The sequence below is a fragment of the Myxocyprinus asiaticus genome, chromosome 25, assembly GCF_019703515.2.
Source record: "Myxocyprinus asiaticus isolate MX2 ecotype Aquarium Trade chromosome 25, UBuf_Myxa_2, whole genome shotgun sequence".
Lineage (NCBI taxonomy): Eukaryota > Metazoa > Chordata > Actinopteri > Cypriniformes > Catostomidae > Myxocyprinus > Myxocyprinus asiaticus.
In genome coordinates, this window is record NC_059368.1 from 16,869,479 (window position 1) to 16,888,416 (window position 18,938).

An 18,938-nucleotide genomic window follows, 5' to 3' on the forward strand; every position below is an offset into this window, starting at 1 on the left:
CTGTGGATTCACAACAGCAATAATGCTTGGAATCATTTGTGATTCACTCTTATGGGTTTAGGAGTCCTCAGGATGACTTCTAAGCTGTCATGGTTAGGAGCGACTTTTAGCATTAAAATGCTCCATGAATTACTCTTAGATAAAAAATTTACAAGTCCTACAATTATAAATGAAACGCCCCTGATTTTTAAGAGTTGCTCCTATATTTCCGAGTTAGGAGCTAAGTTTAGCCTTAAGATTTTCTGTGAATACGGGCCCAGGTTGGGAGTAACTGACTAAAAGTAGATACTAACTAACTAAAAGACACTGCTATCTACTCTGCTGTCCATGTGTTAATAGTATAAGATGGGTCATTCTTGGGATTTGGTAATATTTCAGTCCCAAAGACTTTTTAAAGTGGTGGTTCACTAAAATAAAATGTTAAAAGGTTTTTAAAAGATGTTGAAATGTTCATTATAATGAATTAAAAATGTTATTGCATTAAGACCATCTTTATCATGAAAGAATGTCTTCTTTCTATCTTACCAAGCATTTTGTCATGTCCCTGAGGCACTTCGCTGAATTTGTCCCAAGAAAATAATTAGTAATAATTAGTGTGCACTGTCTTTAATTTTTGTCATGAATTAAAAAACTTTATTTCTGTTCCTATGATGAGAAAGATATTTTACCAAAATAAATAAAATAATGCATTATTTTTTTTATCAAAACCAGGCTATTAAATAGTGTCCCTCGGTCTGAACTCAACCCCTTCTCACCAACCATTTTCAGCCCATAACATTTTTGGTTCCACACATATGTGACATTATTAACCAGAAGTGACATAGCTTTCTTCAACAGTGTGGTGCAGAAACAAGTAAGAAATATCATAAATTGTATTCATATTTTGAAATGTATTATAGTCAGATTGGTATGGTCAAGCTCAACAACTCAACCCCATCACATGAAATTAAGATAATAAATCAGTACTTTTCAAAATGATATTTGAACCCATAAATATATATAGAATTTATTAATTTAATGCATGCTATGTGGCCTTTTGTCCCACACCATATGAGGAGCAATGACCATTTTGAGCAAAAAACCACAACTCCAGAGTGGAGGTTGCTAATGGCTGTTCAATAGTCTGATAGCTTGTAGGTAGAAACTGTTTTTTAATCTAGTTGTTCGTGACTGAATACTCCTAAAGCGTCTGCCAGATGGCTGTGTCTCGAACAAATTATGAGCTGGGTGGATGCAGTCCTTGATGATTTTATTGACTTTCTTCAGACAGCGTGAATGGTAAGTGTTCTGTAAAGCTGGGAGTTTGCTGCCTATGATGAGCGCTGCTGTTCTCACCACTCTCTGCAGCGCTTTGCGGTCAAGTGCAGAGCAGCTGCCGTACCAGACCGTGATACAGCTAGTCATGATGCTCTCTATGGTGCAGCGGTAGAATTTTATCAGGGTGTCTGAGGCAATGCCAAACTTCTTTAGCATCTGCAGAAAGGCGTTGACAGGCTGATCTCACTACCTTCTCTGTATAAAAGGACTAGGAGAGGTCATCGGAGATGTGCACGCCGAGAATGTCATAGCTTTTGACCCTTTCAACCTCCGCTCCATTGATGTGAATAGGAGCGTGTGTCCCTCGAGACTTCCTGTAATCCACAATCATCTTCTTTGTTTTGCTGACATTCAGGGAGAGGTTATTGTCGCCACACCATGTTGAAAGTGCTCTGACCTCTTCCCTGTAGGACGTTTCGTCTCCATTGGAGATATGGCCTAAGATGGTCATGTCATCAGCAAACTTGAAGATGATATTAGGGCTGTGTTTTGCAACACAGTACAGAAGGGGACTGAGCACATATCCCTGTGGGGCACCAGTGCTGAGTGTGAGCATAGAGGATGTGCAGCTGCCAATCCTCACCACCTGGGGTCTGCACATCAGAAAGTCCAGAATCCAGTAACACAGGTGGCTGCTAAGCCCCATATCTTTTAGCTTGGCTGCCAGTTTTGTGGGGATGATTGTGTTAAATGCAGAGCTGTAGTCGATAAACAACATCCGCACATAGGTGTCTCTTTTCACCAGGTGTGTAAGGGCAGAGTGCATAGCCATTGCTACGGAGTCATCTGTGGATCTATTAGTCCGGTATGCAAACTGAAAGGGGTCCAAGGTGTTTGGCAGGGAAGAGCAGATATGGGTTTTAACAAGCCGCTCGATGCACTTCATTATAACTGAGGTCAGTGCTACTGGGCAGTAGTCGTTCAGGAATGATGGTGACAGGGATGGGGATGATGGTGGTCTTCTTGAAGCATTTGGGGATCACTGTCAAACTTAGGGAGATTGTTAAGATGTTGGTAAAAACACCCGCTAACTGGTCAGCACAAATCCTCAGGACATGGCCGAGAATGTCATCAGGACCTGGTGCCTTACCACATGTTAAGGGCTAGCACAAAAACGTTGGGGTTTTTGTAAAAAAAAAAATCTGAATTTATTATTTATTATTTTTTAAATAATGAGACAAGAGGCACAATTAGCCTATTTTTAGCTCCATCACAAAAAAAAAAAAAAAAAAAAAAAAAAAACAATTTAAATCTGTAATAAATGTTTTATTTACCAGTACAACAAAAGTTGAAAAAAGTTGAAAATGATAAAATGGCTTTGATGCCTGAGGTGGAAAAATATGATTTGTTGGAGGTTTAATATGTGCCTAATGTTGTGGAGTATTCAGACAATAAATCAAATATAGTAATAATAAAAAATCAAATAAAAAAGTGACTGTTTGCACTAAGTGAAAATAGCATTGCCCATACAGCCAAGCTATTTGCACTCCAATGTGTGTAGCATTGTAATTTCTGATTTATTTTAGCGAATTGGTTCCTTTGTAGAGTTCATGTCAATGACCAGGTACAAAAAACGATTAACAGATTCATTTACCCAATGCAGCATTTTACAGTCCGTATTTAAGCATTATTTATAGACTTGCTTCACTTAATGCCTTGTTGAGATTCATTTAGGACTGTGCATACAATTATCCCCAACTCAGTACTTCAAAGCATATGTACTGAATATTTACAGTAGTTGTTTTTAAACACTCTCTCATAAATATTAAACCGTCTAAAGACAAATACTTCAATAGTTCTCTTTTTGAAGGCGTTTGAAGGCAATTTGAGTTCATGTAGCATATGTATTGATTTCACATACCTGTTAGTGAAGACTTTGCTGTAATTAAATACTTGGATTTCTAGCATCTCGTCACCGTCCACTTGACTCCCGATTGGCCATCGAAACGCCTGGAAAACAAACCAAACGAAGCAAAAATCTATTTGTTCAATTTATTTAAACAGAATTGACAATCTGCAGACCTTTCTAGGCTCATTATTCATGCTACAGTATATCATGCCATGAGCAATATAACAAAACAAGTCTACTGTCATAGACTGTGACTTCATATATCAAACCCAAACAAGCCTGGTACCGGAATAATTATTGATAATCCTATAAACCCCAAATTAGAATCTCTAAAAATAAACAACATTAATGACACAGCTGGAAATGAACACAGATAAAGGCAGCATAAAGAAATCCATACTCTGTCATGCATGGGAATTTACAGTAGCAACAGAATTATTTTTGAGATGTCAGATGATTTTATCATTATTTACACACCATATAAAACAACAGACGCAGCGTTTAGCTGAATTATTATAGTGTTTAACTGTTACTTATTATTAATGTACCTGCTATCTGTATTGTAATCAATGATAGCAGTACAGAGAAATCTAAATACAATACTCTAAGTACATTTACAGATTCATCACTTGCCTTCAACATCCAATTCAATCATTAAATGGTAATTCAGGGGGTAACTTTGGTAGGCATTTCAGTGAAAAGATTATATAGGATACTGAAGGACAACCGTTGTCCATTTACTGTTAAATTAACTGGTGCAATCTAAGAATCTGTGGGAGTCTTTTCTGGTGCTGGGCACCTATCAGTGGGATGATCCATTAGCTTGCTCCTGACCCCAGAACATGGACTACCATCTGGCACACTGATCTATACAGACAAATCGGCTGCCCTCAGGGCTGCTGAGCCATTCTGTTTTTCTCTGATTATAGAGATCAGCGGTACTCCACCACCAGACTATGGGACCACCACAATGTTTCTTGCCAAGTCAATCAGTGCAGAACTGAGACTGGGCAGGATGCTCTGACTAGGGGAATGGGATGGCATATTATGTTGTTGTTTTTTGTTTGAAAGTCACAGAGACACTAGAGAAAAAGTTACAGTGGATTCCCCATGTTTTTCCTCTGTGAAAGGCAAAGTCTGTAGTAACTCTCTAATAAAAACCACTGAGCAGTAAAAAGGAAATAACCACATAATGAGCCACTAAATTCATCAGTATGCTGATATGCTCTGATTAACAGGGGAAGATGGTGAAGAACACATTCTAATACACTCATCGTCTAAAGGGCTGATGTTGAAATTACACCTTATGTCCAGAGACACATAAATGTACATCTACAAGAAGATCAAGTTTTGGCTGGTTAGCCTGGGGTCATTTAGCTCTTGTTGGTAAATGCTGTAATGTATACCATTATGTGGGCAAAAAGCATGTTTCTCTATTGATGGCCATTTAAAAGTAGCCATCAGTTCTGATGAAATCAACAGTAAATTGCTAAATTTCACTATATTACAGTAGATATGTCACCAGTGAACAGTTTCTTTTGGAGGGCTGCAAGGAGTACTAATTTAAGAGGATCAGTCACATGGTATTAATGGCTCTAGTGATTTGCTCAAAAAATTGTCTGTGATTGCTGTTGGATAGATTTCTAGGTATTATAGCCCTATTTGGGGAAAAATAACATACACATACAAACACATACACTGGCAGCCAAAAGTTTGGAATAATGTACAGATTTTGCTTTTATGGAAAGAAGTTGGTACTTTTATTCACCAAAGTGACATTCAACTGATCACAATGTATAGTCAGGACATTAATAACTTGAAAAATTACTATTACAATTTGAAAAAAACAAATCAGAACTTCTTAAACTACTTCAAAGAGTTCTCATCAAAACATCCTCCACATGCAGCAATGACAGCTTTGCAGATCCTTGGCATTCTAGCTGACAGTTTGTCCAGATACTCAGGTGACATTTCACCCCACGCTTCCTGTAGCACTTGCCATAGATGTGGTTGTCTTGTCGGGCACTTCTCACGCACCTTACAGTCTAGCTGATCCCACAAAAGCTCAATGGGTTTAAGATTCATAACACTCTTTTCCAATTATCTGTTGACCAATGTCTGTGTTTCTTTGCCCACTCTAACATTTTCTTTTTGTATTTCTGTTTCAAAAGTGGCCTTTTCTTTGCAATTCTTTCCATAAGGCCTGCACCCCTGAGTCTTCTCTTTACTGTTGTCCGTGAAACTGGTGTTGAGCGGGTAGAATTCAATGAAGCTGTCAGCTGAGGAAATGTGAGTCATCTATTTCTCAAACTAGAGACTCTAAAAAAAAAGTTTTAGCGCATCAAAATAAAGCTGATGGAAACGCAAATTATCCCTAAAATTTCACAAGTGTCGACATAATATTTTTCCGTTTAACTCTAGCGCATAAACTCTATGTCGATACTTCAAATGTCGCGAAAAACCGGTTTGGAAAAAATTTTGTCGAGAAAATTGGCATTAACGCAAAAGTATAGTGTCACAATGACAGAATTTGCCCCAATCGTTAGCCTGTGTGAATCATGATGACAGTATACATCCTTGAAAGCCAATTTATTGTACGTGATTATGGATTGATCTTAACGGCATCTAGATCAAACATGACACTTCTAGGAGTGCCAACACAAATATCTCGTATCATGCACATGGACAAGTGAACGGAGAACAAATTAATGGCCACTGTTTGTGATTAATTTAATAGCGGTAGCCATCCGTTTATTTATTAAAGTTGCTTTTCCACACCATTCAAAATAATAGACGGCAGTCACGGAATTAGCCTACAATACAAAAAACATATAATTTCTGTGCACAAAGATGTTTTAAGTAAAAAATAAATACACATTACTAGGAGAAAAGCATCAGTGTGCTTTTTTGGAACACTAACATACAGCCCAATTCTATAAAATGATTGTTTAGCTTACTTTTGAAAAAATGCCGGCAAATTTCCTGTATTAAATAAAATAAATTACCAAAAGAAAAAAGCATTAAATTAAAAAGATAAATTACCAAATGAAAAAAATTATATTTTTAGACCTACATATACCTTTTCTTTACACAAACTTAAATTAGCTTTACCCTGTTCTGTAGATGAAAAAAATGACATTCTCAGAATGTTCTACACTTTTTTTCAGGACTATAAACTATCAGAACTATTTGTCCAATGCTGAGTTCACTTTCAGAAAACCAGCTTTTGAACGTTTTAAAACGTTTAAATATTTTAAATCTAACCCTCTTTATCTTGGATCGCATTTGCTGAGCTTCTTCAGAAAATGTAAATTGCATTATGACATTAAATAAATTTTAGATGACATTCAAGTTCAGTTGGTCGTTAAAAGTTGCTGGACAACTATGCGGGACATAATGCAGTTGTGATGGCAATGCTTTAGATTAGATGATTGTTCAAAATAGCCTATTGAATATCAGGAATGTATCATATATCTAAACCCTCATATTACACCACATCAGTTTTTCTTTAATAGCTGTGCACACAGCATATACACATCAATGGATGGGCCTTATACTAAAACCGAAAGATCCCCCACTACTTGGTGCAGGTTGCCAGCTTGAACAGGGCCATGATTATTTGCTTTCGGGTCGGAACCGGTGGCAACCTGCAATAGGCGCAACATCAGGACCAATATTACAGTCCTATCAGAAGGGCAACTGCTCCCTTTTGATTGCAATTCCTCGTCTTCTGATTGCATTTATTTGTGAAAATAAAATGACAGTAGCTGTCTAATTTCAATGAATTGTCTCAATACTCTCCCCATTTTACCAAAACTTCAGAGGAAAAAAATTAGGGACATCTGGGAGGCGAATTAGCGATAAACACACATTTCTGTATGGAAATGGCTTAAGGACAGACTTCTTTTGCGCTAAACCAAAACTTATGCGACAAAATATTTTTTTAAGCATGACGTCATCACACACACCATTTTTATCAATAAAAGGCCATTTTTTTTAAAACAAATTTACGCATTTTCACTTTGTCGATAACAAAGTAGCGCGAAAAGTGGATGGAAACTAGGCTAATGAGACTTACAAAAGGAAATAACACATTTAAAGATCTAAGTGAAACTTAATGAAAAAACATTTGTTGATTTTGCGGGTAATGGCATGATGTTATTAACCACACAAACATTCAGCAAACTTCTGTGAACAGCACACCCACGGTCTTTCATTCCAAACACATTAGGATCATTTGTCTATTTGAATGTTATGGGTTCTCTTCACAGTTTGAGCTGTTAATGTGATGAGAGACATGATTTGCACGAGAGAGGGCGAGATGGATGCCAGATGCATGTTTAGGACTAGAGCTGGATATTTTATAAAACTAAAGGGAAAAAAACAGGGACACAGGAGACCCTCAAAAGGAAACAAATGCCATGTATGGAAACTGTGAATTCATGCAGAACACTACAGACTGAAGGGATAAGAGGTTTGGTGCGATTCACCAGTTCTTTTCAATACAATACCAAATACTATAAAGGCCAATTTTACTGATATCGATCTCAATACCAATACCGATACCTATACCTCTATTAAATGGAAACTTTTTGTAATTCCTGGGGATAAAATAAGTAGGTATAATTTAAATAAAATTAAATCATTAACATTTAAATAGGCAGAATTTACAAACTGTCCCAACCCCTTTTTTTTTTTTTACATTAATTAATGACAATTAAAGAACATATATTCTATTTACAGTATATTGATTCTATAGTGCCGTTCTATATGAATTTCTATTCATGTACAGTATAGAAGAGTGGATGGAGAAATTTCCTATCCAACACAACTATTTGCTAACAAGATAATTTTTTTCACATTTGAAGGTTATGATACACATTCATTTTCATGCTAAATACATAATTACATCATAAATATTGCAAAAATGTATAGGCTCAATATTGTTATGTAAGGATTGATCCTCTTGATACAACATCAGTATCGAAAGTATCAATATTTCAAGATCAATCTACACATTCCTAGTGAATGTTTCAAACCCTAAACCCCTCTATTCTTACTGCAACAGCTTCAAAGACTGCAGCAAAACTCTATGTGCTCGATCAACAGCAAAAAGCTATTGTGTGTTTGCATCAATGGAGTACTGTAGGAACTGTGCGGACTTCTCTGCTTCACGGTCTGAACCAAATACCCATGGGGTAAAGTCCAGACAGGCACAGTAAGGATCTTCCCTCAAATCCCTGAGCTCCAGAATCTACGTATATTCACTCCCACAGACAGTGCAGAAAATATGAGGAAGGATAAACAAAAGGAGTTGGAGCAGCTCATTAGAGAGGAAGGAATAACTTGCAGTGGCAGTGAGGGCTTATTATAAACTCGTCTCTACAATCCCCCATGTACGTTTAGTCTTTAATTTGTTTATTACAAAGCTAGGTGAGAGGCAGTGCTGAGAGTATGCACAAGAATTAAAAAGAATATGAAGAGCAGAGACAGCGGTCATCTCCTTAACCGGCTTTATGCTCCCTGTGGATTTTGAAAAAATCTGCTGGCTATTACAGGATGCTATGAGTACCACTCACATTTAGGACTACACTAATGGCTTGGCTACAAGCCAACATGAAATCCAAATGGACCCTTTTTACTTTCTTAATACATGTTTCTGACCTTATTGTGAATGATTAATCGGTGCATGTTATTCCAAAGAAAATTGTCTTCATGATCTTAAATTAAAATGTAATAACTTGCTCTGCCTCTGAAACGACTTTTCTTTTTGGCTGAAGTCAACAAAACCTTTTTTCACGAAAAATGCCTGGTGCAATTTAGATAGCACTATTACCACCAAAGTAAATAGGCAGTAAAATTAATTTTATTTAAAAAAGAGATGTTTGTGAACATTTTTAACCGATTATATCAGCAGTAATTATTCAAATTATCATCAAATGATTATTATCATTATGTTATAACCTGGCATATATCCAGATGAGCGGTGTCGTCAAGCACATGTTCTGCGTGTTTAAGAGATCATCCAGGTGTCTGGATCACATTGATGTTATACAGTTCTGGCAGGGTGTGTCAAATACGGTGGTCTGCGGCATCCTCCAAAATATAGCACCCAGAATCGCACCACAAGATCAGAATTGCGCGTGAAAAATACGTTCAGCAGCGATTTTTGTGGGCACGTTTGCGCCATTGCCTTATCTGAATAATATCATTAGTGAAAAGGGCGCTAAACCAGCGCAGAGATCGTGTGCAAAAAATGGTGCTTTTACCGGCCGCAGTTAATTCTTAGTGAATCTGAAATACAGTCGTAATCATACTTAAAATAAATAAATAAATAAATAAATAAAAATTTAACAATAAAAAAAAAAGCAAGGCATTACACATGTATTAAAGCCACATATTCCAACCTTAAGGGCTTTTGCTGAGAAACTGTGTGTAATCATTGTTTCACAGGGTGTCTTATTGTGTTATTGATTATTGTTAAATATATCAGAATATTGTGTGAAAATGTAATCATCTGTGCATTATTCAGTTTGTTGCCAACAATTACGAACAATATTGTAACAATCAGGACCAGGCTATCAACAGAACAGATTAAATCAAATTAGATTAACTGTGCTCAGAGAGGCAGATGAAATTTGGTAGATCCTTTTAAATGATCTTTGTAGATGATAAAGCTATTGACCAGACCAAGAAAAAACGTATATGCAACCTAAAGATAGTTTTGTAACATAGCATTTGTAAGAAGTCAAAGATGTACTTCGGGGTCACAGTTACTCACCATGACTAATTAACTGATGGAATATAAATTAAATGGACCAAAATAGCATGACATGTGCGCACATAGTCTTGCCATATGTACATAGCAGCAAAAGAAAAAATAAATAAATAAAAATAGAAATTAATCTGAGAATATTTAATGAACTGATGTACAGCAGAATTACAGACATAATTGACAAGCAAGGGAAATTCACAGAAGTCCTTCTACAAATGCAAAGTTCTTCTAAGTGGATACTACAAAGAAATGCCTGTAATGCACAGTCATATTATATCTATATGAAAAATATTAAGGATTTCAGGACAGGTATTTGAAAAATCTTGTGTGAAACATCTGAAAACATCTGTCTGTCAAAAAAAGACTTCTCTCTCCAGTCTAGTGTCAAGAGGTTTAAGCTCAGAAAGCTGCGGCATTACAGATTAATTCAGTGTCTTGTTTGACTTCATCTTATTTCACTGGAGATACAATAACCGCAGAGTGAAATAGAGTTCTTTGTCTTGCTCCTTACTGTGCATTTCTCTCTCTCTCTCTCTCTCTCTCTTTTTTTTTTCTACTGGCATACACACTGATACACTGATGGTTTTTTTTTTCTTCTTATCAACATGTTTTCCATACCCCAATTTGTTTATATAATGCAGTGTTTATATTGTGGATAGAAATCATATTCCACTTTATAAATAATGGTTAAAATGGCAAAATATCTGTCCTTAAAATTACCTCTCCCTTGTAATCTTTCATTCTTTTTCTCTTACACTTACACGCTCACCCTTTCAATTTTACAGCAAACATGGAGTCACAGTATTGAAGATGCATTTTTAACTAATATCCTATACTAACTTTGCAGTTACTGTGTCGCACAAATCTTAAACTGGCACCCTGGTTTACTCACCAAACTCAAAATTAAAAAAATTTTAAACAAAAATTTCAATATTGTTTTTAAAGTTTCCCCAAACACTCCCTCCATCTGCCTTTGTTCAAACAAACAGGTAGCTTCTGTTGTGTCAGGATGCTCAAACATCATGAGGTTTTGCACCTCAGAGTTACCCACTTTTTGAGGGCAGTAAAGCTGCATATTCAGATGGGATAACGGAAAGTATTTTAACAGTGAAGAAATTACACACATCACCTTTAAAATACTTGCATTTTAATTGACTGTTTTATCACTGACAATTCAGCCCCTTCTTAAATGAATAGATGAAAAGCTCTGAATAGATGAGTTCTCTGCTCCAGTTCTGAAGATAACGTGAAGTGATTTTAGGTCAAAACTCCTCTCATCTTTTTCTGAGCTGCAGCTCTAAGACACTAAGAAAAGTCTAAGAGCCTTGCCACCATTTAATTTCATGGAGAGTGAATTATTCAATGGTAAAGGATCACACACTCTGATGTGCCCCGTCTCCCTCCCCCTCTCTTCTTCTTTCCCTGGAGACTTTTCTTTCTTTTTTTTTGTCTTTTTTTTTTGTCTGTGATTCAGATAATGGGAAGATACATGAACACTCAACACGTTCAGAGAAATCAATGGCTCACCATCAGTTACAAAATGTGCACTGATCCTGACATCAAACTGCATGTCTAATCAGCCTGCTCTGCTGAGCCCCCTGGTGATTTTCTTCTCGCTCTCTCTTGCCCCTTCACTTTTCCTTCTCCTCCTCTACCAGTGGCGGATTTAGGCATTGGCGACAAGGGCAGCCACCCAGGGTGGCATCTTACCGGTGGCAGCACGAGGCACCTGCACTGACAAGTGGGTGCCCTGAACTCCACCAGCCATCTCATTTACAATCACCAGTGTGATGCCAACTCTCAGAACATTAAGCTTATTAAGAACAGATTGTTTTGTTTTACCGCAGTAATTTAGGATGATGTAATGTGGCCATTACTTCAGCTCTCTTTCCTCTCCAGACCATATGGCCTCACAGTGTGTAATTTCTCCTGAAGCATCTCAAACATCTCACCCTCAGCAGATCTCTTCTGTAAGTGACCTTGCTAACTTCTGAGTCACAAACGGAATTTCGGGAGTTTATCTAATCCTGCCAATCACAATGTTTTCTTCAATTCTTCATTTCCCCACCACCCCCGTTCCACCTGTATTTCTATTCATTTCTATAATGTAATAAATATTATACAGTATAATAACATAATATTTATATAATAAGTTGCACAAGAAAACTTTACATAAAATGTCTTCTCTCCTCCTCAATCCATTTATATCAGCCTTCACAGGTGTGTTCAAACAGCTCTGAATTGATTGCATTCATAGGCGTGGGAACACAGTTTTTGCAAGGGGTGCTGCAGTTTAGGTGGATGATATACACATCATACACGCACAACGAGGGCATCAGAGAACCACGTGTCTCTCTGGGGATCATTTCTATCACCGTAAACACACACAAAACGCAATGGAACGTTAAGCCAGCCAGTGCATTAGTTACATTCTACCTTCCAGTATTGTATTCAGCCATAGCGAAAGTGTCAAGTGTTGCATCAAACTACTCTTCTTTCTTAATTAAGACAACTGATCACAACAAACGTCATATTATTTAGTAAAAGTATAAAAATGATCTCAGTAATGAGCTCCAATAAGTTTAAATACATACGATATGGGGGGCCTGGGTAACTCAGTGAGTATTGATGCTGATTACCACCCCTTGAGTCATGAGTTCAAATCCAGGGTGTGCTGAGTGACTCCAGCCAGGTCTCCTAAGCAACCAAATTGGCCCGGGTACAGTCACATGGGGTAACCTCCTCGTGGTTGTGATTAGGGGTTCTCGCTCTCAATGGGGTGTGTGGTAAGTTGTGTGTGGATTGCGGAGAGTAGCATGAGCCTCCACGTGCTGGGAGTCTCTGCGGTTTAATGCACAACGAGCCACATGATAAGATGCGTTGATTGACTGTCTCAGAAGCGGAGGTAACTGAGACTTGTCCTCCACCACCCAGATTGAGGTGAGTAACTGCGCCACCACGAGGACCAACTAAGTAGTGGGAATTGGGCATGCCAAATTGGGGAGAAAATGGGATACAATTTTTTTTTTTAAATACATACAATATAAAGCTTGCAGAACGGACCAGCACTGCTGTCCCATTGTGTGCAAAGTGTTTTAGTTACAGTTACATCCAGCGGTTGAACAGGGATTAATATGTGAGGAATACGAAACACAAACAAACACCAGAAGATGAAGTTAGTGAGACAGTCCATTGCTTAGAACACTAGCGCTCATGAGTACACATGAGTAAAGCACAATATTCTTCTGAAGTAAAAAACTTAAGATTGAGGATTGATTAATTTGTTATTCATGTAAACAGTTATATTGCTCTACAATATTTATTATTAAACAACAGTAATTATAAAACAACACAATTTAATCATAATTTATAGTCAAATTACTGTTTAATTGTTAACAATCACTTTTCGCGTGTGTGTGTGTGTGTGTGTGTTTGTGTTTGTGTGTGTGCTTTTGTGCAAATAAAAGGAATAAAAAGGGAGAATAAAAAGTTCACTAGTATCCATCACAAGGGCTCTCTTCAGTTCAGCAGAGCCCTGCCCACAAGCATGACAAATCTCTCTGAAATGGGATGGGATTTTTACAATAAGTTCGCATCTTCGCGAAGGTCGCAGAGGCAGCCCTTGCCCCGCTAAGGGAAGTGGGCATCCGCATCCTCACTATCTTGACGACTGGCTAATTCTAGCTCACTCTCGAGAGTTGCTGTGCGCACACAGGGACCTCGTACTCCGGCACCTCTGCCGACTGGGGCTTCGGGTCAACTGGGAAAAGAGCAGGCTCTCCCCGGTTCAGAGCATCTCTTTTCTCGGTTTGGAGTTGGACTCAGTCTCGATGACAGCGCACCTCACGAACAAGTGCGCACAGTCGGTGCTGAACTGTCTGAAGGCATTCAGACGGAGGACAGTTCTTCCACTGAAACTTTTTCAGAGGCTCCTGGGTCATATGGCATCCTCAGCGGCGGCCACACTGCTCGGGTTGATGCATATGAGACAGCTCCAGCACTGGCTTCAGACTCGAGTCCCGAGATTGGCATGGCACCGTGGGACACATTACGTGGCCATCACGCCGATCTGTCACCGCCTCTTCAGTCCTTGGACCGACCTTGAATTTCTATGGGCAGGGGTTCCCCTAGAGCAGGTCTCCAGGCACATCGTGGTTACAACAGATGCCTCCAAGACGGGCAGGGGCGCCGTATGCAATGGGCACACAGCCACTGGCTCCTGGACTGGCCCGCGGCTGCATTGGCACATCAACTGCCTGGAGTTGTTGGCAGTTGTTGGCAGTTCTGCTCGCCCTGCGGAGGTTTCGGCCGTTGATCCAGGGCAAGCACGTATTGGTCCGGACGGACAACACAGCGACGGTAGCATACATCAACTGTCAAGGCAGTCTACGCTCCCGTTGCATGTCACAACTCGCCCGCCGTCTCCTTCTCTGGAGTCAGCAGCGCCTCAAGTCGCTACGAGCCACTCACATCCCGGGCGACCTCAACACCGCAGCGGATTCGCTGTCACATCAGGTTACCCTCAGGGGAGAGTGGAGACTCCACCTTCAGGTGGTCCAGCTGATTTGGAGTCGATTCGGTCGAGCACAGGTAGACCTGTTTGCTTCCTGGGAATCCTCCCACTGCCCGCTTTGGTACGCCCTGACCGAGGCACCCCTCGGTATAGATGCACTGGCACACAGCTGGCCCCCTGGACTACGCAAATACGCATTTCCCCCAGTGAGCCTACTTGCACAGACCCTGTGCAAGGTCAGGGAGGACGAGGAGCAGATCGTCCTAGTAGCATCGTACTGGCCCACCCAGACATGGTTCTCGGATCTCACGGCACCCACGACCAGTCCTCTGGAATCGCCATGTCTGGCCCTTGGACGGGACGCGGAAGACCTAAGTGGCCTACCACCCGCGGTGGTAGACATGATCACTCAGGCTAGGGCCCCCTCTACGAGGCGCCTGTATGCCTTGAAGTGGCATCTGTTCGCTAAGTGGTGTTCTTCCCGACGCGAAGACCCCCAGAGATGCGCAGTCAGATCGGTGCTTTCCTTCCTGCAGGAGAGGCTGGAGGGGTGGCTGTCCCCCTCCACCTTGAAGATGTATGTAGCCGCTATTTTGGCTCATCACGAAGCAGTAGATGGTAATTACTTGGGGAAGCATGACTTGATCATCAGGTTCCTGAGAGGCGCTAGGAGGTTGAATCCCTCCAGACCGTGCCTCGTCTCCTTGTGGGACCTCTCTGTAGTCCTTCGGGGTCTACAGGGAGCTCCCTTTGAGCCCTTGGAGTCAGCTGAGCTTAAGGCACTCCTGACTGCGCTCACTTCCATCAAAATGGTAAGGGATCTGCAGGCGTTCTCTGTCAGCAAATCGTGCCTGGAGTTCGGTCCGGGTTACTCTCACGTGATCCTGAGGCCCTGACCGGGCTATATGACCAAGGTTCCCACAACCCTTTTTGGGATCAGGTGGTAAACCTGCAAGCGCTGCCCCTGGAGGAGGCAGACCTAGCCTTGGCGTTGCTGTGTCCGGTGCGAGCTTTACGCATCTATTTGGATCACACGCAGAGCTTTAGAAGCTCCGAGCAGCTCTTTGTCTGCTTTGGTGGACAGCGGAAAGGAAGCGCTGTCTCCAAACAGAGGATCGCCCACTGGGTCATTGACGCCATCGCGATAGCATATCAGGCTCAGGACGTGCCATTCCCTGCGGGGTTATGAGCCCACTCTACCAGGAATGTGGCGACCTCCTGGGCCCTGGCCAGTGGCGCCTCTTTGGCAGACATCTGCAGAGCAGCGGGCTGGGCAGCACCCAACACCTTTGCGAGGTTCTACAATCTCCGGGTTGAGCCGGTCTCGTCCCGTGTATTGACAGGCACGAGCAGGTAAGTTCCGGGACAGCTGGTCGGGTGTACCGCTTGCGCATAGCGCCTTTCTCCTCCCTTGAGGCAAAGACGTGCACGCTTGACTCCCAGTCGTGTTCACAGACTGTGATCCCTGGATGACTTTCCTCATTAGCCCTCTGGCAGTTGAGTTTGCGGAGAAACTCGCTGCCAGCCCAGTATGTGCGCTAATGAGACCCTGTACTGAGGTAGGTGCTCCACATGTGCTGGTTCCCCTAAGGCGATCCCATGTGATATCTTCCGCAAAATCGTTTCCCTGTCAGTAAACTGCATCTTCCTTGGGCAGAGGCCCCTCTGCCCCCGGTCGCCATGCTCTGTAGAAACTCCTCCCCCTTCAGTTAGAACCTACCATGGGACCTCTCCACATGAGATACTTCCGACAAGACTCAGTAAGACCATCTGACGTATTCCACCCAAAATACCCCCCCCCCCTTGGGCGGGGTGTGGTCTCCGTGGTGTCTTCCCCTTGGGAGGGACATCCCCCGACGTAGACACTTATGGCTCCCAATCGGTTAACAAATTCCACTCTTTTTGGGGAGAAAAGAGAGGAAAAGAGGCCTCAGCTGGGCTAGCCTGTCCCTATTGTTGGGCAGTCAACTTGTTCCCGTAGGACTATTCAACGCTCATAAGAGTGTTGGGGGAGGTTATGTGACGGCCTGGTGTGCTGGCTACGAGGCACACAGCAGTCTGCCCGTCACACACCGCCAGTTCACGTAACAGTTCAGATAGTTGTGGTGTTTTGTATAGGGACCCCTAGTGTCACTACATCAACACAACATCGAGTGAGTGACAGATAGGGAACATCATGGTTACTTTCGTAACCTCCGTTCCCTGATGGAGGGAATGAGACGTTGTGTCCCTCTTGCCACAATGCTGAACTACCCACTGAAATGACCGGGACTTGGTCTCGGCTCCTCCGCACAAAACCTGAATGAGTGGTTGCATACCAGCTCCTTTTATACCCGTATGTCCGGGGGAGTGGCATGCAAATTCCACTCGCCAATTCTCATTGGCCTTTTTCAAAAAAGCAGAGGTGTTTGGGGCTCCCAAGAGTGACCCCTAGTGTCACTACATCGACACAACATCTCATTCGCTCCATCAGGGAACGGAGGTTACGAAAGTAACCATAACGTTTTGCACCATGACTTTATTACTATTATTGCCATTATTTTTATTGTTATTGCATTGTTTGTGCACTGAAAGCTTCTGTCACAAAGACAAATTCCTTGTATGTGTAAGAATACTTGGCAATAAAGCTTATTCTGATTCTGATTCTGATTCTGATGAGCACCTCGTTTTTACTGTAAGATGTCATATGAAGTTGAAAGTAGGTCAGCGTTGAAAAATGAATTCTGGAAGTCGAAGAAGATTGGAACGAGAGCTCTGACATGACATCGGCTGATGTAATTGCCGAAGAGGAATAGGAGGTGAGATTTTGTGTCTGAGAGAACTGGGAGGAGACCTCTCATGTTGAAGAGGACTGGGAGAAGAGCTCAAAGAAGATTGGGAAGAGAGCTCTGATGTGACGTTGCATGACGTCATCGTCAAAGAAGACTATGAGGAGAGCTCCGACGTCAAAGAGGACTGGGAAAAGAACTCTGATGTGACATCGGCTGATGTCATCGTAAAAGAGAATTCAACACCCACACAGACTTCTACCCACTGTCCGACCATCAAGCCACCATATTCCCAGGAGCTCCAGTAGTTTGCCTCATTGCACAGGGTATCTTGGACCCTGGCCGATTCTGACAATGGAGTGGCCAGTTACCTTCTATGGAAGAAAACCCAGAGAAGATGGATAATGGCTCAAGTGAATGGTCATCATTGTGGGGACTCTGGCTCAAAAACACAGTTGGAACACTTGTGAGCAGCTCCATAATCTGGTCAGTTATTGGGCTATAGGCCCTGACTCTCCTGAAGCGATGAAGGAAAACTGGCTGTGTTCTTGTGCAATGTGTGCAACAGAAAAAAAAAAAAAAAGAAATTGGATGCAGCTGTGCAAATGAAATAAAATTACAAGGTGCAACAAAGTTTGTTTGCAATAAATAAATAAATAAAATGTTACATGAAATTGTTTAAATTAAAGGTGCAATAGTAAAGTTAGCCACTGTGGAAATCCCACCAGACTTAGCTATTGACTTTTTTATTTTATTTTATTTGTTCATAATTTTATTATCTTTAACTTATTTAAATAAATTAGTGTGTTCAATTTCATGTTAGTTTTTGATGTGGTATTGAAATTGGTATGAATCGTGAACTTTTATCGGCACTGGTGCAGTGATGGGCAGTGTCAGCTATGTTGGACCCATCAGCAAATACACAACACACAAGTAATACATATCATGCTAATGTTTCATCTGTTAATGACTGTTTGAAATGTATGGATTATGTGGAGCACACGCTACCTGGGCAAGGATAAAAGGCCTGATACCGATTTATAATCCCTTCACATTTGTAGCTGAGGTGGGTTTGGATTATTTTCACTCTTGTCAGTTTACAATGAATTAACACAACTAAGTCACACTCTTGATGATTAAGGAGAATATGTTTCAAAACACTGACAACTGATTGTGACTTTCAAGCTGAAAAAAGGACACAAAAATTTAATAAAAGTAGTCCATGCAGCTCAATTTGATTAGATTCTGATTCACAAGCTCTCGATTTAGATTTTTTTATTTGTAGTATATTTCAGTTATTATGTCCATTGTGCGGACATATGAAAGACATTCTCAGTTAATGCTGTAAATTTTACAGGGAACACTGGTACATTATGAGAATATTAATTAAAAAAATTAACAACAGGGCCCAAACTATGCAGTTGAATTATTATTTATATATCAGATATAATAATCAACAAAACCCAAGCTGAAATAGACTTTAAAGTAAGATTGATTTTGGGAATTTATTAATCGAGACCAGGATTGTTTACATGAAGATCAATATACAGATAGAATCAATATTTTTACCAAGCCCTATTAATCATATTTAAAGGGAAAATTCGCCCCCCCCAAAAAAAAACTTCAATCATCATTCACTTATCCTCATGTTGTTTCAAACCAATATAATTTTTTTCTTGCGTGGAACACAAAAGTTGCATCTTCTTTTTTTCATAC

At 40.6% G+C, this 18,938-nt stretch overlaps 1 protein-coding gene across 7 annotated transcripts in view; it reads right to left on the reverse strand.

The window, feature by feature from the left end:
- LOC127415628 (otoferlin-like) overlaps positions 1–18,938 on the reverse strand; it is a 95,516-nt gene that overhangs the window by 62,453 nt on the left and 14,125 nt on the right. For all 7 annotated transcript variants that reach the window (XM_051654385.1, XM_051654384.1, XM_051654390.1 and 4 more), the window contains exon 3: positions 3,179–3,267. In XM_051654385.1, coding sequence (XP_051510345.1) covers positions 3,179–3,267 — 89 coding nt within the window. The remainder of the gene's footprint in view (positions 1–3,178; positions 3,268–18,938) is intronic.